The sequence below is a fragment of the Aulonocara sp. 'chitande type north' Nkhata Bay genome, linkage group LG22, assembly GCF_057382095.1.
Source record: "Aulonocara sp. 'chitande type north' Nkhata Bay isolate Kocher_YH1m ecotype deep benthic linkage group LG22, A_spYH_male_GT1.1, whole genome shotgun sequence".
In the NCBI taxonomy this organism is placed as follows: domain Eukaryota; kingdom Metazoa; phylum Chordata; class Actinopteri; order Cichliformes; family Cichlidae; genus Aulonocara; species Aulonocara sp. 'chitande type north' Nkhata Bay.
Genome location: NC_141364.1, coordinates 26,422,050 through 26,447,343, shown reverse-complemented (window position 1 = coordinate 26,447,343; position 25,294 = coordinate 26,422,050). Strand labels below are relative to the sequence as shown.

The window sequence follows — 25,294 nt, the reverse complement described above, 5'->3', positions numbered from 1 at the left end:
AACTCAAAATTCTCCCACACAACAGAACCTCCTCTATATTCCTTGCTGGCTCCAAATCTCTCAGTGGAATGATCAGTGGTTCGCTGTCACCATCAAAACACTCCACAAATCCCGTGAATGATTCGCTTCCTTATAAACCATTGAATCAGACATCGAAGCAGTTAGGTTCTAAATGAAGCTTCGGACGTCACTGATCACGTGACTGTGGCCAAACGAATCAAGCTTCGATACAGTGCTTCTGAAGCAGTGTGTTCATTTTTTTGACACACGCGCCGGAGCTTCAGCTTCAAGCGGGCCATCACTAGCTCCACGCAAGATCCCATCCCGTGGGGTCAAAATGATCATGAGAACGGTGAGCAAAGATCCCAGAACCACACGGGGGGACCTGGTGAATGACCTGCAGAGAGCTGGGACCAAAGTAACAAAGGTCACCATCAGTAACACACTACAACGGCAGGGAATCAAATCCCGCAGTGCCAGACGTGTTCCGCTGCTGAAGCCAGTGCATGTCCAGGCCCGTCTGAAGTTTGCCAGAGAGCACATGGATGATACAGCAGAGGATTGGGAGAATGTCATGTGATGAAACCAAAGTAGAACTTTTTGGTATAAACTCAACTCGTCGTGTTTGGAGGAAGAAGAATACTGAGTTGCATCCCAAGAACACCATACCTACTGTGAAGCATGGGGGTGGAAACATCATGCTATGGGGCTGTTTTTCTGCCAAGGGGACAGGACGACTGATCCGTGTTAAGGACAGAATGAATGGGGCCATGTATCGTGAGATTTTGAGCCAAAACCTCCTTCCATCAGTGAGAACTTTGAAGATGAAACGAGGCTGGGTCTTCCAACATGACAATGATCCAAAACACACCGCCCGGGCAACAAAGGAGTGGCTCCGTAAGAAGCATTTGAAAGTCCTGGAGTGGCCTAGCCAGTCTCCAGACCTCAACCCCATAGAAAATCTGTGGCGGGAGTTGAAAGTCCGTGTTGCTCGGCGACAGCCCCAAAACATCACTGCTCTCGAGAAGATCTGCATGGAGGAATGGGCCAAAATACCAGCTACTGTGTGTGCAAACCTGGTAAAGACCTATAGTAAACGTTTGACCTCTGTTATTGCCAACAAAGGTTATGTTACAAAGTATTGAGTTGTATTTTTGTTATTGACCAAATACTTATTTTCCACCCTGATTTACGAATAAATTCTTTACAAATCCTACCATGTGGATTCATGGATTTTTTTTTCACATTCTGTCTCTCACAGTTGAAGTGTACCTCTGGTGCAAATTACTGACCTCTGTCATCATTTTAGGTGGGGGAACTTGCACAATCGGTGGCTGACTAAATACTTTTTTGCCCCACTGTATGTGAATTATATAATGTTAAATTACTATTAAAGAAATGACTAAGTATTTTAGGCTTTAGTTTACTTCAGCCATATTCCATATAAATCAGGTATCATACAAAAATAACAATAGCTTCAAATACAGTCATGACAATAAAAGAATATGACTTTAAGGACTTAACAACATTACTTCAGTTATAGTGCACCAACACCTGTTATAGCACTAAGGGAACACTGAATGACCTGGTGGTTTTTGTCCATAAAACTACTCATCTAAGATTATCACAAAGTAAAAGATCTCTCAGCAAAATTATGCAACATTTTAGGCACTACTGCCCCGATCAAATCAGTGAGCTGGGATTTCTTATTCTAAACAGGAACTACTGTTACAGCTACTGGTGCCCCACACAACAACTCAATGTCCACTATGTGAAGGAGCCAAACACATGCCTTCTCCTCTCATTAACTGAGATAAACTACTGGCATATTTGTTTTACATCTATACTGTCCAGTCTCTCCTGGTGGACATGGCATACAGCAGCATTGTTTAATCTCATTTGAGTCATTGTTAACCGTAGCCATCTTTTTAGTCTTCTGAGAGCACTGAAGCTTCTTTCAGCCTCAGTACCTGCGTTTTATCCTCAGATTAAAATTATTATTATGTGCTTGATGTGCCTCACCTTTGGCCCTGGCTCTTCCCCTCTGACTGCACTAGGACATATTGCCACCTGATAAAATAACACATTGATTCGTGCCATATAAAAAGTGAGACATGTCAATTCAGATTCTTTGTCAAATGTACACTAATGAATATATTTACATCAGCAGCCTAACAATTGTTATGATAATAAATACTAGTTAATCTATAGCACCAAATCATCAGTCAGTCACCTGTGACCTCGCCTCTTCACCTCTGTCCGAGCTACAACATGGCAGAGCTGCCTCTGTCACCTGATAAATAACAGTGAGACATTCCAAATACATGCAGTCACACATGTGCTTCAAATACAGTAATGAACCAACAAGTCATCATCCAATTCCACCTGTGATCTTGTATCACCATTACTCTCTGAGCTCTGTGTTGGTTCTTCTGTCACCTGACAAATAGGACAAACATGACAATAAGAATAAAATGTGTAGCTGCTTCAGTGTTTCTGTCAATTTGTGCAGATCTTGACTCATCAGTAATGTTTGTAGGGTGAGTGCATTTGTAAAACAATTTGTGGAAACTGCACTACAAGGTGGAATATTTGTAAAATCATGACTACCTCATGATATATTGTCTCAAAAATTAACCCTGTGAATATGTCAGTGCCATTAGGATGAAATTATTGTGTCACCAACATTTTAACGTTAGACGTATAATTTTAACAACCTCTGTAAACTAATATCCTGGCTGCTCGAGGCTGCCGTTTTCTCTGACAGTTTCAATCAAAATTAGAAATGCTACTCTGAGACTGAGAGAACTAATAGTGCCGCCTGTTGTGCAGTTAGTTTCCAAAACACGTTATTCATGGCTACACATACAATTTTAGACTGATGTGGGCCAAAGCCTAGCATAGCCTGTAACGTTATTATGACGGACACATTTTATGAGTGAACTTGACTTTAAGTGACTTACAGGTTTCTTTGAAAAATACTTTATTATATCCAGGTTCTTCCTTTTTGCTGCCATCCTGCTCTCCTCCTTGCAGGTCCTCACTGCGCAGGCTTGCCGCTGCTAAAACTAAACAGAGCTCCCTGAAAGGCACAGCCAATCACATTGGCCATATTTGTCACATGACGTAGGACTCTTTCTGCACCACTGGGTGAATGAGACGTTGACAGATCGTTTTTTTTTTTCTTTCTATCGGGTTTGTTTTTCTTTACTCGAAGAGATCAAATTATTGGTGGGGACAATTCAATAATCGCTGGACATGTCCCTTCCGTTCATGCCAAATCTACGCCCTTGGGGTCCGCCTCTTTCTTGCTCCAGAAACAGTTCACTAAAAGTCAAGGGTGACATTGGTCATACACACAACACACCGAGTGCCTTAGTGACAGGAGGGTCTGGAGCACTTTTAAAGCGCACCCAAGAAATCCTGGAGGTGACTGAAATTCAAATTCCAACAGCAGAATGAGTTCTTAATTTTACTACAAGCACAGATCTAAAAGTGGCAGAGTGAACTCTTTAGGCCCTTTAGACTTATCTGACAAGAGAAAGAATTGAGTCTAAGCAAATATTCAGATGTCAGAAACTTTAGTAGACCAGTTTTACTTGGAACGCTTCTCTGTTCATTCATATATCTGTCTTGCGTAAAAAAAAAAGTGCGTAAAAAGCTTCCTACAGTCCTAACAAGGACTGTTTTTTGTTTGTTTTGTTTTGTTTTTTAAAGAGGAGGAATCTTTCAGGTTCTACTGCTACTGCCTTGGGTGTCAGCGATTCTTCTCTGGTGCATTGAACTATTGCCAGCATTTCCCCAACAATCCATCAACCTCTGGCCACCCTGGGAGAAAAAAAGAGTTTGTTTGCCATTGTCTTTAAATTATTAAGTATCACAATTGTAATTAGATCATAATTACCTGATCACTCCCAAGATTTTCTCTGAAATGCTTGACAAGAGTAGAAGAAAAAATTAGAATATAAGTGAGTACTGTACTCTGACAGGAATTAAACTTTCAGTTTCAGACAACGATTAGACAATTCTTAAAAAAACAAACAAACCAAAAAACAAGTGGACAGAGCCTTTTAACACTTAACTTTTAACACTCTGATCATTATATGAAATGTAATGATTTATCATCGTTGTTTTTCCAATAAATCTCATTTCCTAGTGTAAGGATGTTGGAGGGCAAAAAAGAAAAAAGTTTTACCAACCGGTAGGACCTGCACTCTGAACTCGATTACTTCCGCCTAGAATCGATAGCAGAGCGGAGGCTGTCGCTGATGCAACACTGACCGGTCCGTTCAGCCGGTTTCTCTCACCCAGGACTCTTTGAAAGGAGACGGTTTTGAGGTAAGTCGGCTACTGTGCAGTGTGATTTTACCGTAGAACGACATTGCTGTGAGATAAACAAAAAAAATGTAGCAATTAGAAAAAAGCAGCTGAATCGATTATAACCACAGGAGATAGGTAACGTTAGCTGCACATGGTTTTCTCGCTAATTAGATCCTTCATTCATCGGTGGAAGTTAGCTAAATTTATAGGCTACATGCTGAATTTTAGCAAATTTACCGGGGAAAGATGTGCTTTTTCATTTTTATTTTTGGGTTAATTGCGTCTTTTTCAAAACTACCGTTATGTTCATTGGCTAGCCTGCACAGCCTATGGAGCATCAAAGTGAAGTTTATTACATGAATACGGCTTATAGACAGCAAACTGAGCTGCAGTATTTTTAATTTTTTAAAACGCGCAAAATCTATATGCATTACTGTTTTGTTTCAGTGGAAAAAAACATGGCAGTCAGGCGAATGTTAGTCATACCTGTCTGTAGCCAAGATCAACAATAAACCGAAAGCAATTTAACTTGAACTCCCTTATTAAGAACCCCAGGAGGATGACCACTGTGCTTGTGTTACAGTCGGAGTACCCAGCGCCATGGCAGATCAGCTGAGTCCAGATGAGAAATTTAACCTCATCACCAGGAACCTCCAGGTGGGACACGCAGGCAGCTGCTCATTGTTACTGGAGCATACAGGTCACACTCACATGTTTCTGCTCGTGTGTGTGTATTGCAGGAGGTCCTTGGAGAGGAGAAGGTGAAGCAGGTCCTTCAGGAGAGAGCGCTCAGGGTTTACTGGGGCACAGCAACCACTGGCAAACCCCACGTAGCTTACTTTGTCCCCATGTCTAAGATAGCAGACTTCCTCAAAGCTGGATGTGAGGTGGGTGTGGCAGAGCTGACTATGGTTTTATTTGTAGTTGCTATTAAATTAAAACAGCCTTTTTACTCCCTCTTCTACCTTTCCTTAGGTCACTGTTCTGTTTGCAGACTTGCATGCTTACCTAGACAACATGAAAGCTCCCTGGGAGCTGCTGGAGCTCAGGGTCAAATACTATGAGCAGGTTATCAAGGCCATGCTGGAGAGCATCAGTGTGCCTCTGGATAAACTCAAGTTTGTCAAAGGAACTGACTTCCAGCTCAGCAGGTCTGTTTGCTGATTCAGAGGCTGATCTGACATCCACTCGTTCAACTTTACAGTCTCTTAAAACTTGCCTGTAGCTGCAGCTCATACTGAACATGTAGGTGTTACCATGTTTTCCAGGGAGTACACTCTGGATGTGTACCGCCTGTCCTCCATGGTGACAGAGCACGATGCTAAGAAGGCTGGAGCTGAGGTGGTGAAACAGGTGGAGCATCCTCTCCTGAGTGGTCTGCTGTACCCCGGCCTACAGGTAGTAATGCTGTTCATAGAATTGAGACGCTGGTGTCATCACACTGTGACAATGCAGTAGTTGAAGTTTCTCAGATGTGTCCGTGTCACAGCTTAGTATTATTCACAGTAACCGTATCTTGTGTTTTTCCTCATGCCCTCAGGCTCTGGATGAGGAGTATTTGAAAGTGGATGCTCAGTTTGGAGGTGTTGACCAGAGGAAGATTTTCACTCTGGCAGAGAAGGTATCCTACACCTTTGCACATTTACAGAGGTTTTTCCTTTAGTTTTAGCTCAAGTCCTCTGCAGCCTCCCAGCAGCGCACAGCTGCTAATGACTCTTTAGTCATTAGCAGCACTAATGTACTGGATTCCTTTGAATCCAGTACATTAGTGCTGTGACTTATCATACCTTCCACAATAACACTGGTATATCTTGTGAAACTGGTGATATAGTGATGCATTTCTGTTTGCTAGTGTGGGCAGCAATGGCCTAAGCCCACTTATGTCTGAGTGCGAGAGCGGTGTGTGAGCTTCCAATGACGATTTGTTACCTAAAAAGGGAGCAGCTGTATGCCAATAGTGTGGTAGTGGTTTGCCTGTAAGCGGCACGCACTTTGCAAACTATGAAAGTAAACGGTAAACATCAAGCCGGTTTCACTACTTGATGCAAAAACGCACTGAGAATATGAAAACAAAGTTGAAGGAGGAAATCCGCGAGAGATATAAAAATATCTCTTATAATATATAAGATGAGGAAAATAGTGGACAATACCTCCCACCCACTCCATGACGTGCTGGCTAGTCACAGGAGCACGTTCAACGAGAGACTGAGATTCCACAAATGCACCACCGAGTGACAAAAGAAATCATTCCTGCTTGTGGCTTATATCCCAGTACAACTCGTCCATCTAAGGCACAGTACAAAGTCAATAGTTACACCCTTTTTAAACATGTTCTAAAGTGAAAGTAACAAATAAACCAACTTTACTGGTTAGAGTTAACTGTCAGTCATATATATTTCATCTCTGTGATATTCTGGATATTCATAATTGAGCTATTTGTATATATTATATTACATCCAGAGAGGAATGGGAAGTTCATTTACTTTCCTCTTCCTGCACTCTTATGAATGTAGTGTGCTGTAGGGATTACTTTTTTAACCCCGAAGTTAGCCTGACTTTGATGCTTCAAAGGTCGTGGTGCTCTCACAAAAAGCCAAACGAGTTTTTCTGTTATAGAAGATGTAGAACATTTATTCTGTTATTATCAGAGCGTCAGATCCAGTTCTTTACCTTTCTGAGAATTTTAAGGTTTTCTCTCATGTCAGCTTCTATATTTAGTTACATGTGAAAGTGTGATAACAGACTAGTACAGAATTGATAACGTTCAGCTGTTCAAGCTTTTAACCTGTGTTGTTCGGCAGTACCTGCCCTCTCTCGGCTACGCTAAACGTGCCCACCTGATGAACCCGATGGTGCCGGGGCTGACGGGGGCTAAGATGAGCTCTTCAGAAGAGGTAAGGTCATATAAACTTAGTTTGTCATGGAAGGAAGTGATTGGAGTTCAAGATTTTGACGGGAAATTTTCTCAACACTCCGTCCATCTTCATTTTATCTGTTTTTGCTTCCAGGAATCGAAAATCGATCTCCTGGACTCCAAAGAGGATGTAAAGAAGAAGCTGAAGAAGGCTTTCTGTGAGCCGGGCAACATCCAGAACAATGGAGTTCTCTCTTTTGTCAAATATGTCCTCTTCCCTCTACGAGGAGGTAGAAACAATTTTTCAATCTCTTCCTGCAACCTGGCTTCAGACTTCCTTTTTTTTCGGCAAATCAATTTGAATAATCAAATGAGTTGATCATTTGTACTGTTGTGTTTCAGTGTTCTCCATCAAGAGAGATGCAAAGTGGGGCGGAGACAAAGTTTACAGTGTGTTTGAGGAAGTGGAGAAGGACTTCGTTGCAGAGGTGAAGGACGCCTTAACTGGTTTATTTGAACAATGAAGTCTTCCCGTAACGAGCTCTGGTTTAACCTGTAGTTAACTGCTGTTTATAGATGATCCACCCTGGAGACCTGAAGGCCTCTGTGGAGGATGCACTAAATGAGCTACTGGAGCCAATTAGAAAGAAGTTCGAGTCTCCTGAGCTCCGTAAACTTACCAGCAACGCCTATCCTGATCCCTCAAAGACAAGTCAGTGTCAAACCGTGTGGCTGCTGTGGCTTAAAGTGGGAGTGGCTTCATACTGAGACTTAATGCTGTCTTACTTGTGTGTTATTAGAAGCAGGAGGGAAGGGCGTTAAGGCCGGAGGAGGAGGAGATGGTGGTGGAGGAGAGGACGATGAGCTGGCTCCATCCAGACTGGACATCAGAGTGGGAAAGATCCTCAGTGTGGAGAAGGTAAGTTATTGTCATTTCATTATAATCAGAACTTTTACATCATTGGATAATCACTGTGGAACTTAAAAATAATTTCCCCCCTCTGTAGCATCCAGACGCTGAGTCTCTGTACCTGGAGAAGATCGATGTAGGAGAGCCTGAGCCGAGGACGGTAGTCAGTGGGCTGGTGGCCTACATTTCACAGGAGGACCTGCAGGACAGACTGGTGTTGGTGCTGTGCAATCTGAAACCCCAGAAGATGCGTGGGATCGAGTCTCAAGCCATGCTGCTGTGTGCCTCTATGTGAGTTTCATTTTTGGGGGCTGGGTTGTTTTGTTTTTTTGCACAAAGTGAAATTTAGCTTAAATTTCCAACTCCTCCGATCTCTGTTTGTTTTCCAGTGAGGGCGAGCCCAGAAAGGTGGAGCCTCTGGATCCTCCAGAAGGTTCGTTGCCAGGGGACAGGGTCTTTGTGGAAGGGTATGAGTCAGGCAAGCCAGATGATAGACTTAACCCAAAGAAGAAGGTGTGGGAGAAACTCCAGGTATGTTTCTTTATGTATGTTTAACGTTAAACCGCTGTATTTTTCCCCCTCTACTAAAGAGCTAACATTTAAAGTACAGACTATAAAATCATGTGTGTTATCTGGTATTTTAGGTTGACCTAAAGATATCAGACGAGTGTGTAGCTCAGTGGAAAGACAAGCAGCTGATGACCAAACTGGGGCAGATCACATGTAAGACGCTCAAAGGAGGGAACATCAGTTAAACACGCAAACGCTGAAGCTGCTCCTGCTCGCCACAGCAACAGTACTTCCATCGAGTCGCCATGGCAGCAGCATCGAGCTTCATCTGGATGTTTCCTGAAGAGTGACGGCACATGATGCCTTGTGTCTTACATGTTTTAAACTCTCTTAGACAAATTCTGAAAACCTGATTCATTACTTTTCCTTTCTTTGAAGTTGTTTAGTGTTACTAGTACACATATGGGGGAAGAAAGGGCCTTTTCAGTTAAAGGACTCTGGTCTTTATAGCTTATTCGTGGAAGTAGCCAATGAAAAATATCTCGGGTTTCCTAAAAGGGACTGAACGTTTCCTTAGTTACCTGTTTTACTGTTTGCCTTCATGGTAAATGTGAACATCAGGACTGTGGCCAATCTGCCAAATCTGCTTACTAAGCATAGTTTTATGGGTTCCCAACATCCTATGTATCTAAAAATCAATATGCCTTGTACTATATGACGGTTGTATTTTGACTAATGTTGCACAGAAATCCAGATCTGAACATTAGTTGTTATAATCAAACCATGCATCATCATCTCTAATGTATAATAAACACTGGTTGAAGTCTGAGTGAGAATATCATTTGTGATCCGTGAGAAAGTTTTTGAACTATGAACACAGGAAACAGTTTAATACACTTAAATTTTATTTATAGAAGTAATAACTGCACATATTTCTCTATAATCAGCAAAACAGAGATTTTTTTGACCCTGTGTGAGGAGTCCGTGTAATTCACTCATCAATGATTCTGAGAGGGGGAAAGTTTTGTGCAAATATATTGAGCTGTATTTGTTTTCCACCATAAAAAGGCTTACAGAGTTACAGAACATGTATTAAAGTGGACCCATCGTGCTCAGTTTCAGCTGCATGTCTTTATCAATGGATGAAGTAGTTTGCATGATTCACAGTTCAAAATAATAATGATTTTTTTTTTTTTAAACCCAGGCTTTAATTCATCAACCATCTGAAACAAGTTGTTTTTGTCTCTTTCCCCTCAGTTTAAGCAAACTTTCTCCTGATTGGCTGCTCCTTAACAGGCCTGTGTACTCAGTGCTGTGTGCCTGAGATTCCCCACTCTCACTTACATTAACATCCAAAACTAAAAAATGCCATCTGAAACTGAGGCGTGATGTCTGAGCTTTTGGTTCACAGGGATTACAATAATAGGTCCGCTTTTGAAAACACTGACATCCTGCTCCAGTGTAATGGTCCTCCAGGGCCAGTCACCCCAGTCGTAGCCCTAAAGGTGGTTTTCAGATGAAACAAATTCTTAAATATTTCATATTTGGTAGGAAAAGGTGACTGACAGTGCTACTGGTGAAAACAATCACACATAAATAAATAGGATACTGATGAGCTGGCTTTGCAGTCACCCAAGAATTGCTAAAAAAAAAAGAAAAAAAAGCATCTACTTGATATTTCACCTACTCCCGTATTTAGATGCTTTTATTCTGTTAAGTCTGAACTATTTAGCATATGTTGTTTACAAAAGTGCATCTCGGGAAAACAAAAACACTGAATTCTTAAGTATGCGGCATCCCTTTTTGACAAATGCTTTCCACACCAAAAAGCGTGAATGATGCTAAGCTCAGTAATTTCTTCACTCAGTCTAAGTAAGGAATGGATATCCTGTCCTACAGTGGATGCTTTTGTCAGACAATATTGCAATATATATAATACAAGAGGAGGGGGAAACAGACCATCTATGTACAGAAATGCTTTTTTTTCGAAGACAAGTCGTTTTCTCTGAGTTGAAATTACAACTACCTAATGGAACCTCTGGGAGGCGATCTAACACAAGCTAAATATTTGCAATTCAGCCAATGTACAGTGCTTCACCCTGAGGGGCCTCAGTAGGACATAAACTATATTTTTAGAAAAATACTCCAGAATAAAGCTATTTTAAGAAATTGGGAGTGATACTTTTTTTTTTTTTTGCATAAATATTAAGGAAGGCCAATACAGGCTAAGGCTTTTTGGAGGAAATGCACACAAACACTTAGTAAATGTCTCTTAATGTCAGTCAGTCTCTCTTGTGAGTTGTCCTTTTTCTGTTCCTCTGGTTCTTGTTTAATCACCAAAGAAGTCTTTCAGAACAGTGTTTCAATTGTGTCCGCTGTTACTCTGGTTGCTGGAGGGGGAAGACAAGTGGTGGTTAGACATTATAGCATCACCATAATACAGTTACAGGAACACGCTTGATGAGTATTCCTTCCTAATCTAATCGAATTACTGAGACATGATCACGAGCTTCAGGTTACGGTTAATTAAAGCACATGCTTGCGCATTTAACTGGAGAAAAAAAAAAGTCTGTAGGCAAACCAGCAGCATCTGTACTGGGCTTGTGCCGGAGGTGACTCTTATTCTGCAACCTCTGCTTTGCATTCTGCTTTTTCATGGCAAGAGTTGGAAGAGTTATTTATTCATGCTGGTACAGAACAAACCTTGAAGCTGTTGCAAACTCAGCAGCAAAAACACCAATGAAGGCACAAATATAATGATAAACTTACTTGTTGTTTCAGACAGGTTTATTCCACTCCTATGTTCTCCTCCTACTACTGCTCCATTCCCTTTGACATTGACCTCCATCTTTGACAAAGAATTCGGAAGACTCGGTGAAGAGTTGATGCTGCTTTGCGTCGGCTTCTTGGCTACAGGTGGAGGAACTTTATCACACTTCACTCCATCAAATGTAAACACAGCAGCCTTGGATTGATCGGACACTTGCATGAGCTCAGCTGCCAAGCTTTGCTTTAGATTTGCCTGAGCGTCAGGGGATGAGGCAGTCTCTATGACAACCTTTTTTGTGCTCCTAGAGAAGATAAAGCTAGCAGTAGAAGCTGGAGACTTGTGCATGTCATATCCTTCGTGTGATTTCCGTGGCAAAGCTCCTGGGTCACTGACGCAGCTGTATGTCGATGATTTCACACCCAGTTTGGAGGGCAGACCATCTCTTGAAGACATTGCTGCAGTTTTCATTCGTATGGCTTCCTGTAAGCGCATTGAAGGACTGGTCATTGTCACAGAGGATGATTTAATGGCCTGAGGGGGAGATTTCAGTGACAAAGACTTGCGGATGGGTTTTTGAGGAATGTTTTGAGATCCTTGGATAGAAACTGGGGAATTATCCTTAACTGGTGCTTCCTCATTTGTGGACTTGTCCTCTGGCGGACTTTGCACCTGATCTTCGGTCATGTTGACTGATCTCAGGCGAACCATTTGAAGCAGGGAAGGGGTGACAAGAGGTATGTTAGCATCCTCTTTGGGAATGGGAACACTTTTGTGGCGGGAGAGGAGCTCCTTGGTCCTGGCATCTCGATTTGCTAGGCTGGAATGTCTTCTGAAATTAACTCCATGAGTTAAATTATCTGACGGTAGAGGAGGCGCTACAGGCACAGTCAGAGCTGAAAACTGAGTACTGATGGACACAGGGGGATCTTCAATTTGCAGAGAACCTCGCTTCTGGAAACTGCCGGGAGGATCTACAGCTGTGTTTGGTACTGGGCTTTCTGCTCTTTTCATACTTGGTATAAGAGGCGATTCCACTGGTGGAGGCAATACAGTCTCTAAAACAGATGAAGAAATCTCCTCAAAAGCTATAGATTTTGGAACCTGCACGTCAATCACTGGTTCTGTGTCGTTTATAACTGGTTGTGGAACAACTGGGTGCAAATCTGAACTCTGTACAGTCTGCACATTAGGGTTGCCCAACTCTGTGACGCAACCAGCCATCACATCTGGTGCACTGTCGGTTATGATGGATGGAGGAGGAGGTGGAGGAAAGTCAACCTCATCCACTCCATCAAATACAGAGTCCCCTTCCAAAGGAGGTGGTGGAGGTGGCCAGGAGGACTCTACAATGTGGATCTCCTCCTGTACCCTTTGTAAATCATTTGGAGGTGTAGATACTGCTGAGGGAGGTGTTTTCCTTGATAGAGGCGGTGTCGGGTGGTATGCTGGGGGAGGGGTAGGTGGCGGAGAAAACTTATTGATTCTGGGGACCTCTATTGAAAGTGTTTGCATGGACTGGACTTCACTTCTGTCCGTCTCAGCCTTGCTCTCGTCAAATAAAGCTGTCACACCTTTCTCTAAAGACATGTAGTTCTCCACAGATATAGTGACCTCTGCTGTGCCACTCGTTACATTGTTCTCTTTCTCCACTGACTTCTCCGCCAAGACCATTTCCCCTTTGTGCAGTAGTGTCATGGGTTTCTTCATGACAGGAGGGGGATCTTTCTTTGGAGTTGTCCCTTGACTCTCTGGCTCCTTCATTACAAAGCTACTACTCTGTTCTTGCTGCTGAACATCTACGCTTGCTTTTCTTTTGTCCTGGACGAAAGATGTTTCTTGTTCTGGATATTCCTTACCCTCCTGCACCACATGAACTCTGTCAGGATGCATTGTTGATAGTAACTCAGGCTTTGCTTGAGTTTTGGACAGTTCTATGATAGGTTTGTCTGTAGCTGTTTGAATTTGATCCAAAACCTGCATCTCTTTCCTAGTTTCAGTCTGGGTTCCTGTGTCGTTACTTGTGCTTTCCTGTACTTGTGCTGCTTTTTGTTTAACATTAGGGCAAGGCCCACAGAGGAGCTCCAAGGTGCGTCTGCTGTGGACCCATGTCTCTGGAGGAGGAGGACATGGTGCTTTGACTTTAGGAGGTGGTGGGATGTTCAATAGCTCATTTACTTCCTCTCTAAAAGTTGAGGTATTGTTCTTCAGTGCAAGGTCTTTTGTAGCAACAGTTGGTGAAGATCCCTGTGGAGGCTGATTTGAGCTACACACAGAAACTTCTGTATTGGCAAGCTCAGATGTTCCAGATGATAAAGACGTAACTGAGGATGAAGGAGATGCTGCTGAGGATGAGGCTCGCGACGCTGATCTTTCCGGCTTGACTGGTTTCTTCTTCTGCTTCTCTGGGGAGGTTGGGGAGATCCCTTTTGGAGAAAGTGTTGGCGTGCCACTCTGACTAGAATAACCACTAGATGGAGAAATGGTCCGTTCAAATTTCCCATCCTCTGGTGGAACTTTCTGTGGGGAGGAACTAGATTCTGGAGATAGCCCATCTTCATTTGAAGATGCCTTAGCAGAACTCAGAGGATTGGTGGAAGAATCTGGAGAGCTTGACCTAAGGAAGTTTGATACATCTTCGGGTATCTTAGTGCTATTTGTAGAAACCAACTTTGTCTCATCCTCTGGTACAATATTCTCTCTAGTAAATGTCACCTCCCCAGAAGCAGAGTCATTAAGACTTTTATTATCCACAATAACCACCCTGGAGTTACCTCTAATCTTATTACTGTGCAGAGAGTTTGATCTACGTGGTGGTGCTGGAGGTTGCTTGGTCTTCATAACTGAAAGGCTACGTTTCTTTTTATTCTTTGCTTCTTCTCCAGCAGCCACCGCCACCGATTCACCAGATTCTGTTGCTGGTCTTGTAACAAGGTTTTCACCTTTACCGCTAGGGCTGCTAATCGCATGAACAGAGCTACGGAAACTAACAAGGTCCTGATCCCCAGCAGTTTGTTTGGTTTGCCCATTTAGACATACTCTCTGTGAAGAGTTACTGCTTTGTGTGCTACCCTTGGAGGACAGTGGGGATGAGTTTGAAATAATGGTCTCAGAAGACTTTGACTCACTCCAGTTTGACCCTGAAGCTGATGTGGCCAGTGTGGAGTCATTGTGATAATGGTTTGTCTGGGAAGTGTCACCATCTGATCTTCTGGATAGCAAGGGGCTGACTGCCGAGTCCCCAGATGCCAGGCTGCTTTTGCTTACAGTGCGAACACTGCTGCCATGGTTGACACTGCTGCCATGGTTGACACTGCTGCCACGAGTCCGGCTGGTACTGCGGTCAATCTCAATGAATTCAATCGATGCTGGCATTACAGCATTAGGAATGATTGTAGACAAGTAAGTGGCCTGTGGAGAGATAGACATCACTGGCCCCTGAAAGAAAACAGAAAATGTTTCATATGTAAATGTGACAAATTGCCAATAATCAACTAGGAATTAAAAACAAAGTTCACACAACTAATTTAAAGACAGTTTTCTTATCTAACAGCTTGATTTAATTCCTACCTGGGGTTCCTGGAGGAAATTAAACATTGAAGGAGATAAAGAGGTGGATGTTGTCATGCCAGGTACTGCAAGAGACTTGGGTCTTAGGTTGGAGGTGGGAAAGAGCTGGGAACCAAAGTCCTGGTGGTCCTGGAGATGCTTCCTCACCAGCTCTTCACCTCTGAATGCCTGCTTAGAGTGGAGTGGAGTGGACCATTCTTGAAATATAAAAGGCATATTAAACTTATAACATATATCAAAGCTATTTACAATGAATAGGTTCTTTCTGAATAACTCTTTACCTCCAGCTCTGAAACATGTACCCTTGCTCCCAACTTATTTGCGACTGGAGTCCCATCATCTGTAGAAATGGTGATGACACCTGATGATTGGCTGTTACTGATCTGTGTGTTGACAGAGACCTCAGTAGAAACAAGCGGCTGAAAGGTGGAGTTTCTGTTTAGGCCTGTGAAAAAGGTATATCACTGTTAGCACCATTAGTAACATGGTAATATAGTTTTAGTTCATCATCAACAAAGAACAATACTTTGAGCGTACCAAGTTCTTTCTGGACCTGGTTGGGAATACCCATGATGGTGGTTCTCCTGGTCTTCTTCCTGCTCTTATCTTGTCTTTTGATTGGATTCAGGGGCTTGAATGTAGAACCTGTAAGTAAAAAAACAAAACTTTCACATGTGCACATTTCAGGCTTCAATATTCTTGTCTGATTTTTCGCCGCACATTAAAAACTGAATTGTGAATTCTTTGCTTTGCAGGTTGTGCTGTAGAACTGCCAAAGCCCCATCTCATGTTCATGCTAACTGCTAATTGAAATTCTGTTGACTGTCCTTTATAGTGATTAATTATGGTCATTATGACAAATGTGGCAGCAAATTTCAGGTATTCCCACAACCAGGGAGAAGGAGCAAGTTTATGCTAATCCTTCCTAAGAATCTACTCTTATATTTGCAGCTCTTTAAGGCTCTACCTAAGCTAGATGTTACCACCAACATGCTAGCATGCCTATAATGATTATCCTAGCATAGTAATGGGATGCAAGTTTGCGGTTAAAAATCTTCTACTTTTTGGTGTAGCCCATTAGAGTGACAATTAGTACCAAACAGTATGAATAAAATGGATGGAAATGTCATTAGTTTTTCAAGTAATACATAACAGATTCTGGAAAAATAAAAACAAATTTAAGAAAAATACTTAATGCCTAAATATTCCGAGCTGGCAGCCAGTTTCAGCAGCTTATTCTAAATATGTATGCACATTTTATGATGGCACTCAAGGAAAGGTCAGTGTTTCAACAACATATGTAGGCGCCATGGATATCTATATAGGATTAATGGTAATGTTTCCAGTATGTACTGACATATTTAAGGGAGATGATCAATCTTAGGGCCAGATTGCTGGCATGACTAAAAAAAGTTGTACACTCATTGGACACTTTAATAGTTACATCTTTTGCCTTCAGAACTGCCTTAATTCACAGATTTAACAAAGTGCTAGAAACAAAGATTTTGCTCAGTATTGAAATGATAGCATCATGTAGTTGCTGCAGATGTGCCATGATGCAAATCTCCCACTTCATCATATCCCAAAGGTGCTCTACTGTATTGAAATCTGGTCACTTTAGAGGCTATTTGAGTACAATGAACTCAATTTTATATTAAGGAAATCCATTTTAAATGATTTGTGACATGGAATTTCAACCTCCAGTTGTTGGAAGAAGTGCACATTGTGGTCATAAAGGAATGGACATGGTCAGCAACAATAATCAGCGAGGCTGTGGTACTTAAACAATGATCATTTGGAACTTAGGGGGCAAGAATGTGTGGCAAGAAAATATCCAACACGCCATTATACCACTGCCACCAACCTGAACCACGCTTTCCATGTTATTTATGCCAAATTCTGACCTTCCTAATCCTAATATGGCAGCAGAGATTGAGACTTGAACTTCAGAAGATCATATTGACCATGTCTACATGCCTACATGGAATGCTGTCATATGATTGGTTGATTAGATACTTACTTTAACAAGCAGTTGAACAGGTGCACCCAAAAAAGTGGCCAGTAAGAACAGTGCTTAAATACTGGGAGCAGTGAAATATATTATATATAAAGTAAAATATATTAGGCACTTTTCTTCTCTTGATAATTAAGTTTTTTTTTTTGTAAATATATGATCTGAATACCAATTAGACTCCCTGCATGCACACACAGAATGGCACGCTTTCCCCTTCAGCTGTGATGTGTAGAGCTGCTGTGATGTCTTTAGATGTTTAGAACTCTTTGAGTTACAGAAAAAAAATCTTCAGCTGTGCATAAGAGTATGTTAGTATGAGTGTGTGTCTGTGTATCGAGTTCCTCCTCCTTTGATTTCACACCATAACTGCAGAGGCACCAAGTAGCTGGAATGAGACGTGCATGCTAAATAAGTACCCACCTATGATTCACCATAAAGCAGCAAATTCAGGAACAAAGCTCAAACTGCTCTCATGGGCACTATGATTAGCTCCTATTCCTCTAAGATGAAGGCAATACATATCCCTCCTTTCCAAGTTCTACACACACAAGCAGAGCTGTTTCTTGCCTTGGCGGGTAAGTGCAGGTCTAGTCATCGCAGCAAAGGTTACTGTGCTATCAGTATTCCCAGAGTTGGCTCTTGACTCTGGAGATGCATCTCCATCCTTGGAGTTGATATCCTCCGGATGAAGAGTGTCTGTGGACTGCAGGGATACACACACACCGACACACATAGAGGTGTGTAGTTAGGTAGCTGTCTTTGCTTTGAGGAATAACGAGTAAAATGATCCACAGAGCTTTTAGGGCACTTACAGCAATGCTTTCACTGTCAGGAAAGTTCCCTCCATTCTTGTGTTCTGAGAGATCAAAACAGACAAGTTTGAAAAAACTGAAGCTCCATATACAATCACTCTTATATAGACATGCAATCATTTATGTAACCATAGATTTTTTTTTTTTTAAATAAAGTGGGATATACAAAAATCTTCAGTTTAAGACCTAACAAAATGTTATGTTATGTCATATTGATATGAAGAATCAAATGAATGTGCCTTACCTTCCTGCTGTTGTATCTTGAGTCCCTCTTGAGCTTCAGTGTGCAGGTCTTCCAAGTACTGAGGCCTGCTGCCCTCAATGAAAACATTCTCCTGGTAGTGCTGCGAGGCTGTATAATGGACTGTCAACCTCTTCTGGTCTTCATTCACCTTGGGACCAGCTGTTGATATAATAAGAAAAAATAGTAAAGGTCAAATCTATTTGGTATTTTATACCTTTAAATGCCTGAAATTCACCAAAAAGAATGGTCTTAATTTTGTAACGTGCACTGAAACGTCCAGGTATATTATAAAAAACGATTTTTGCACTCCAACCATGTCTTGCAACAACTGTGATGTCTACCCATCACTGTCCTGCTCAAGGGCAAGGTCAATGGGATGGCACAGCTAACAACAAAGACACAAAACCACCGGTTTATGCCTGTTAGAGCAGGGGCAACACACTCACAGAACTGGAGTTATATCGAGTTTATATCAATTTGTTTTGGAACCCTATTGTGTGACAGAACCTTTATTCACACATATTGTAACATCAGAACTACTAATTTTGGCAACAGCATTTATCCAGAATTATTCAGAATTAAAACAATAGTGAGACATCAACTCTTTGCACTATCCCAATGAAAGCAGTGGTGTTAGCATAAATACAGACATTTATCAACTTGACAGAGAACTTGCTTCACTTCCACCTGATAAGAATGTGCGTTTGTCAGCGCACCTTTAATGCAGCGCACTTATTAAGTCTCCTCATCCAAGTTTGGCGTGCAGACATCCCAGTCTGGCCAGGCCCTCGGCAGTAAACTATGGCCTGGCTAATCTCCTGCAGTATCTTGCTTCCTTGTAAACCCCGCAGGGATTACTGCCGATAATCTGTCCTCATGCAAGGATGCTGCAAGAAACCCTGCTGAAATATTAACTACAACACACATACCTCTTACTGATCAAATAAACAGACTATTACAAAAACAGGACTCCTGTGTGGGAACTGGACCAAGCTCTGTCTCTCTGCAGGACTGCTTTGCACGACGTCAAATGACAGCTAAGGAGCTGATCCCAGCTGACACTGGGTAAGAGGCACCCTGGACAGGTTGCCAGTCCATCACAAGGCAAACAAAAAGAGAGAAAAGCAATAATACAAACCTTTAGCTAACATAGAATCAACTGACCAAACATTCATGTCTTTGGCATGTGGGATAAAATTGGGGCTTCTTGCCTTCTTGTGTTAACCACAGTGATGGCAGCTACATCACAGTGCTACATCTAGGATTCTGAACCACAAATTCATGAAAATCTGCACAACTGTGTATGAACTGGGAAGTCATTTCCATGGGAAATCAGTCATGCAAATTGGCTAAAATCTTAGCTGAGCAAGGGTCAGCGTGAGTTGTTCCTTTTCCTTCCTTTATCGCTCCCACTGGTTCCCAGTTAGGATGGACTACACTCAGTTTAGTCTATAAACTTCCACTTGACAACTGTGAGCATCTCATGACAATTACTCAAATATGTAACACTTTAACCAGTAGCAACAAATAACCGAAGAAGCAGCCCTCCCTGATACTCTGCCAGACCCCTGCAGGAGGTTTAGGGATTTGGGTTGATTAATACGATTCCCCCCCAAAAAGTCAGCAAAGAGCTTTATCTCATTAGACAGGACCTCCAAATTACCTTCAACACTAATTCTTACACATCGGTGTGTTTGTGAACTGTTGAGGTAGATGTCAGTTAAAATGAAAAAACAGTACTTGCTTTTAAGGTATATTTAGTATGATAAAAAGCTTGGTTAAACAATCAATCACAGCAAAGTTAAAGAGATTTACTGCAGCCTCCACGTGAGTCGGCACTCACCCTTTTTCTTGAAGATGGACAGCAGAGAGTGGATGCTCTTCCTCAAGTAAACAACCATGCCTACACCAGTGCCATAACAAAACCCACACTCAAAACGCCAGAGCAAAGCAAAACAGAGTCTAACAAGTCGTCCTTCTGTCAATTTGACCTGCGATTGAGATCCGCATGCCTCGACTGAGGAGGCAGAGCTCGACAGCAATGATCGCAGGTGCTTCTGCAGAGACTTGGAGGGACTTGGGAAGGACAAGCGCACAATGAGATCTGCTTTCAGCCCAGCTGCCTTATCCCCGAGTCTGATACCCTCCTCCCTTCCCCCGCTGCTCTTTCTCTCTCGTGTCTGTTTTGCTCACACAGGCTCCCTCCATTGCTATTCCCTCCCCATTGTCAAATGATGAACCCCTCCCGCCAGCAAGACGGCTGTCAAAGTTTGGCTTTCAGGAGGCGACCAGCCCCCCACTTCACTCAGTATAGACAGACACGTGTGGAGCTTTGTGCACACACTCCACCAGTGCAAACCCAGTTAAAGCTTCCTTATGCTAATTAAAACAAAGCTACCCATGAAAAATGTTCCAATATAAGAGAGCTAATTTCTGCATATTCTACCATAGATTCTAAAACTACCCGCTTGGTCACTGATATAATCTGAAGTTGTGGAGCTTCTACATCCCTACTGGAAGCCTTCAGCAGTATGCATGTGTCTGACACTGTGTCTCATTATCTAAGGGCTACAGGGGCTGCATTTGACAGTAAAGGTTGTGTCCTCACGATGAAAAGCTATGCCGTTCCAGTTTTATTCTCTTATGTCTCCCTCCATCACTTTTTTCCCAGTACCCTCACTCCCCTGCCTGTCTCTGCCAATCTCAACTCCTTTACATCTTTCTATAGTTCTTCCTTCTTCCTTCCTGCCCCTTTAGCCTTATATCTAACAAAGGTCTAATTTGAGTTATAAATAGCTGACAGCGCCTCAGTTCATCATCTGTCTGCGGATGAGTTCCTGCTAATGTTTCCTGACAAACTGCAGAGGGTATGAAATATAACACGGCTTCAGGACAACTCAGTTAATGTGGATTCGGTGCCAAACAAACGATCAGTACTGCATCCCGGGATTGCTTTCCTGCTGGTGAAGATGCAGCACTTTGATTCTCTTGCCCCCTGAATGGGGGTTTTTCTACAATAACAGGGTCACAGCAGGGGGCTACAGCTGGCTTGCACCAGCTGGAGGGTAGTAATGCAATTACCTTCAATCATTCACTTGCTATCCCTCCACATACAGGAATCCTGGCACTGGTAAAATAAAAGTGGAGCTTCTCCCGTAAAGAAATCTGCACCCCAGTGCCCCAGGGTCAGACTGCCCAGCCCGGGGTGCTGGCAGTGGTTCAACCTCAGTGTGGTGAGCCCAGGCTGGAATATACAGAGGCATTCAGGAGCTTTAGACCTGGGAGCCGTGCCAGAGGATTAACTCTGCCACCAGATTAACCTGTCCATCTCCTCACCTCGTGCTCCCACTTGCCTCACCTTTGTCATCTCTCTGTCTTACCCATTTATGCCATATCACACTTTGCACCACATCTTTGCTCTGCATCTCATCTTCAAGTGTCTGGATGACATCGCCAGGCAACTAATTCAGTCTCATCACTGTCTAATCCATATTAATATCTTACCAATATGAGACAAGAGAGAGCTTACGGGCATGAGAAAGGAGCTTTGTTGCAAGTCGCAAACGTTCCTTTTCTTCAGATATAAATCCCCTGCACACCCACTCCCCTCACCACAGACCTTTACTACATGCCAGTTTTGGGGGTCCTGGCCCAACATATGCACCCTCCCCCCTCTTGTTAACTAAGACCCCTCATATCAATATTCATTAGAATGCCTAAAGAGACACCATCTGGTCCTGGTGGAGAGGGCAGAGGGGAGCGAGGGCCTTTAGTACACACAACAAACCATTCCACTGCATAAGCTAAACAAAACAGAAACTAACGGACACTAAAGCCTTTCTAACGCAGGTTTCCAAATCAGTTCAAGGTGTCAGGTCAAAAGATGGGGAAAAAAAGCCAAATATTTACTTGTAAAGTGCTACGTAGCCTACTTCCTTCAGCACTTTTAAATCAACTGGTGTGCCTTTTAGGGGACAATCAGAGGTTGTTTTACAGCCTTGTCTTTGTGAGTCTAAAGATAATATCATAAATCACCAGTGCCAGACTGTTGGGCTTGTTTGCAGGTCAAATAGTCTGTGAAAGAATAATCAGAGCTCAGACAGCCAACAAAACCTGCTTGTTAAAAGGTCACAGGCACAAAAATACAGCCCATGCTTCATTAGCAACAGTCACATTTAAAATAACGATAATGACTTGGGATGTTATTTTCCTTTAGCCTTCTGATTTACATCTTGTATCAGAGCTCCAGCCAGGTGTGTGATCTGCTGAAAAGGTAAAGTGTGTGGAGTTTGGAAGAAAAATGTCTATTTGTTTATTTGAACATCCCATTTTTTTAAAACTCATATATTTAAATTCAATATTTTATGGTTTTTAAGATCTCTTCTCACACTCATTTGTCATAATAAACCTTCCTATAGGGTTGTTATTTACAGATGTTTGACTGCTGATCAAATAAAACCACACATTCAAAGTTTCTCTGTGTAACCACGTGAAGCATTTTTCATGTGTCTTGATGCATGCTCAATCATTCAGGTAAAGAAATCCCAAAAAGTTGATTCAGCTTTTTTATGTATTTAACACAAAATACATGAATACATTGTTAATTTAAATTGGAAATGAATAATATTAATCAGTGAGCTTAGAAACAGTACTGACCACTAACATCAACAAACAATTCCAACACAAACTCCAAAGTGGCAGAAACACTGAATTACAATATGTCTTTAAATAACATTTAACTACTGATAACATTATCAGGGAAGGAAACTAAGTTGGGCAGTTAGCTGCTACATTAGCAGCTTTGTTTAGTGATGTAACAACTGATTATTTAAGAGGAAAACAATTATTAGTTCTAGTCCTGGCCAATATTATTTTCTTTTTTATCCTAGAAGTGGACAAGGCTTTCAAACTACACAGGGTTTTAGGTTGGGAACAAAATAAATAATAAATACTGACTCCTTCAATTCCCAAACTATCATTAGAGCCTCTATTTTCATAGATATTGTGTGTAAAGTCTATAATCTGAGCAGATAGATTAGCCCTAATCACAATTAAATGAAATGCATGTGTATTACAACTGTAGAGCATCTTTAAATCCAAACTAATGAGATTAATTAACTCTACTCTTTATCCAAAGTTGCCCGTTTGTAATAAAAAAAATCACTTCAAATATGAAAATAAACAAAACAGACAATACATTATTAAAAACTTCGAAACTGACCTACTTTACAAGCTGCAAGCATAACAATGTTACTATACACAGCTACCTTATCTCTCAGAGCAGCACACAGACATAAGCTTTTTATGGTTTCTGGTAAACATGTAACACACCCATATAGCGTCTTGCTCCACTAGAGAGTGCTATATCAGCTCTGATTCTGCTTGGACTGCAAGTATGAGACTGCAAAAAAAGCAGGTCATTCGATGAGGATGTTTACAGCAGATACACATGGCCACTTTGCATTGATAGTGGCAAAAGAAAAGCAGCTGAATATAAAATATGACTCCCAGTGAGCTGACCAAGCCCAACCATGCATGCTAACACACACAGAAATAAACACCCTTGATGGAAAATTTTATAATTTCATAGTGGTTCATCACACATCCTCGGCTCACCCTCTCATTTGCTGCACACCACAGAAATGAGGAGAAGAGACTAAGAAGTGATAGCTGTATTGCTTTTGTCACAACCTCAAAATCCGTATCAGGTGAGCACATGGGCCACTGGACCACAACGAGGTACAGGGTTTCCACTTCATGCCTGGCTGGGTTTCAAAAGTGCTTTTGTTTATTACTGGGTGTATGGTTCACTACATTAACACTGGGCTCATTAGAAAAAAAGAGGGGGGGACACCAGGTGACAGTGGCATGTAGAAGTAATGTTTTCCACTGGTTGTGTGTGGCTTTACAAGGCACTTTACATTGTAACGTTAAGACCTTCCAATATTAGAAAGATAATCCCAGTAATCAGAGGACCCCCTATGAGCAAGGACTTGGTGAAAGTGGGAAGGAAGAAAAATCCTTTTTAACAGGAAGAAACCTCCTGCAGGACCAGGCTCAATGTACGATAAGTAAGTGCTTTTAGTCAGATCTGAGTCTCTAAATGCTTTCTTTCGGGCATTTTTTTGCACTCATGGCTCTGTATGATGTCAGCACAGAAGCCCCACCCACTTTCTGTTCAAAACTTCTGTTTAACAAAAAGTAACCAATTAGAAGACAGCTAGCTCAAAGGGTGGAGCAATGGACTTAAAAATGGATTGTTTTAGACAGTGAATTAACTAAGGAGCCGCTCCAAAGTCCAGTCCAGGATAAATAAGGATGACTCTGAAATGTGAATGACACAAAGCTATGCTAGCAGAGAACAACAACAAGAACATGAGGCTCAAAATGATCATGATAGGCTCCCTTTGAGGTACAGATACAAAACATTCATGTTTTAGCAGTAGATTGTAGCAGAGATAATCAAGCTGGAGTAAACAGAGCTTTCGTTGGAGTCTATTTTCAGTCAGATAAACATACGTTTGCTGAAGTAGTAAATATTTACAGCAGCACAGTGGTGTGTGACATATAAACTACATAGAGCACAGCATCCAGCCAGTGGATCTGTATTTTTTCAATAAATAGTCTGTGGACAAAAACTGAACTCTATACCACAGAGTAACACAATCAGGACTTTAGATGACACCTGCCTTGTCTTATGATTCAGCGTTTAGTGATTATCAGCAGATAGAAAGTGTAAGGTTTGCAGTCGATTGAGTCTTCTAAGGTTGATCTTTCCATCCCTGTACACACAAATGAAGCTGCCACAGTACAGGAAGAGAGGGTTAAAGTGTGACCAGCAATAAACCTCCAATCACCCCAACACAGGAGCACACACACACAGGTGTCATTATTCAAGCTGGCTGCTACACTCCTGATTTGTATTCAGTGGTTGTTGTAGTGGACTTGAGTTATGAGCTCCCCTCAGCTTTTAGTTGTGCAGTATTTACCAGGGCGAAGGAGAGATGAAGGCTAGCCCGACAGCCCTTACACACATATCTATTGGAATATTTCATGTATGTTGTGATAATGTGTCTGGAAACATTGCATTGTTATATTATGCTCATTTATCACTTTATTTATCTGATTACATTTGACATTCAGAGAGTACGAAAAAAAATGCAAACAGACAAAAACGAAAACCTGTACTAAAAAAATCATGGCGATTGTGCGAAGATGACAGCAGAAGAAAGAAAATAGGACTAAAGGAAGGTAGAGAGGGGCGGAGGAAATGGGAAGAGGGCAGGAGGATAT

At 41.9% G+C, this 25,294-nt stretch overlaps 2 protein-coding genes across 6 annotated transcripts in view; one reads left to right on the top strand and one right to left on the bottom strand.

The window, feature by feature from the left end:
- The first annotated feature begins 4,187 nt into the window (after positions 1-4,187).
- yars1 (tyrosyl-tRNA synthetase 1) lies at positions 4,188-9,423 on the top strand. The gene is made up of 14 exons (XM_086279947.1): positions 4,188-4,338; positions 4,904-4,977; positions 5,061-5,207; positions 5,296-5,471; positions 5,589-5,718; positions 5,861-5,941; positions 7,122-7,214; positions 7,329-7,464; positions 7,577-7,662; positions 7,751-7,886; positions 7,975-8,093; positions 8,182-8,375; positions 8,474-8,615; positions 8,729-9,423. The coding sequence occupies exons 2-14, from the start codon at positions 4,921-4,923 to the stop codon at positions 8,837-8,839; spliced, it is 1,608 nt and encodes a 535-aa protein (XP_086136073.1). The 5' UTR covers positions 4,188-4,338; positions 4,904-4,920; the 3' UTR covers positions 8,840-9,423.
- Positions 9,424-9,490: 67 nt separating this feature from the next.
- The window catches only part of nhsl3 (NHS like 3), a 40,260-nt gene continuing 24,456 nt past the window's right edge, over positions 9,491-25,294 (bottom strand). For 3 of the 5 annotated variants that reach the window (XM_086279942.1, XM_086279941.1, XM_086279944.1), the window contains 8 exons: positions 18,002-18,160; positions 17,758-17,801; positions 17,513-17,648; positions 15,469-15,576; positions 15,213-15,376; positions 14,932-15,102; positions 11,364-14,799; positions 9,491-10,984 (listed from right to left, as the gene is read on the bottom strand). In XM_086279942.1, the coding sequence (XP_086136068.1) occupies positions 10,944-10,984; positions 11,364-14,799; positions 14,932-15,102; positions 15,213-15,376; positions 15,469-15,576; positions 17,513-17,648; positions 17,758-17,801; positions 18,002-18,160 (4,259 nt within the window). In that variant the 3' untranslated portion in view covers positions 9,491-10,943. Of the gene's footprint in view, positions 10,985-11,363; positions 14,800-14,931; positions 15,103-15,212; positions 15,377-15,468; positions 15,577-17,512; positions 17,649-17,757; positions 17,802-18,001; positions 18,161-19,844; positions 20,061-25,294 lie in introns of those variants that run through there. The other 2 variants (XM_086279945.1, XM_086279943.1) reach the window with 2 other exon arrangements.

What these genes read in the sequence shown, in the direction of transcription:
- yars1 (XM_086279947.1), top strand. Translation starts at nt 4,921, where the DNA reads ATGGCAGATCAGCTGAGTCCAGATGAGAAATTTAACCTCATCACCAGG. An exon ending in AGATCCTCAGTGTGGAGAAG is followed by an intron (nt 8,094 to 8,181) that starts GTAAGTTATTGT and finishes CCCCCTCTGTAG; the next exon opens with CATCCAGACGCTGAGTCTCT. An exon ending in ATGCTGCTGTGTGCCTCTAT is followed by an intron (nt 8,376 to 8,473) that starts GTGAGTTTCATT and finishes TTTGTTTTCCAG; the next exon opens with TGAGGGCGAGCCCAGAAAGG.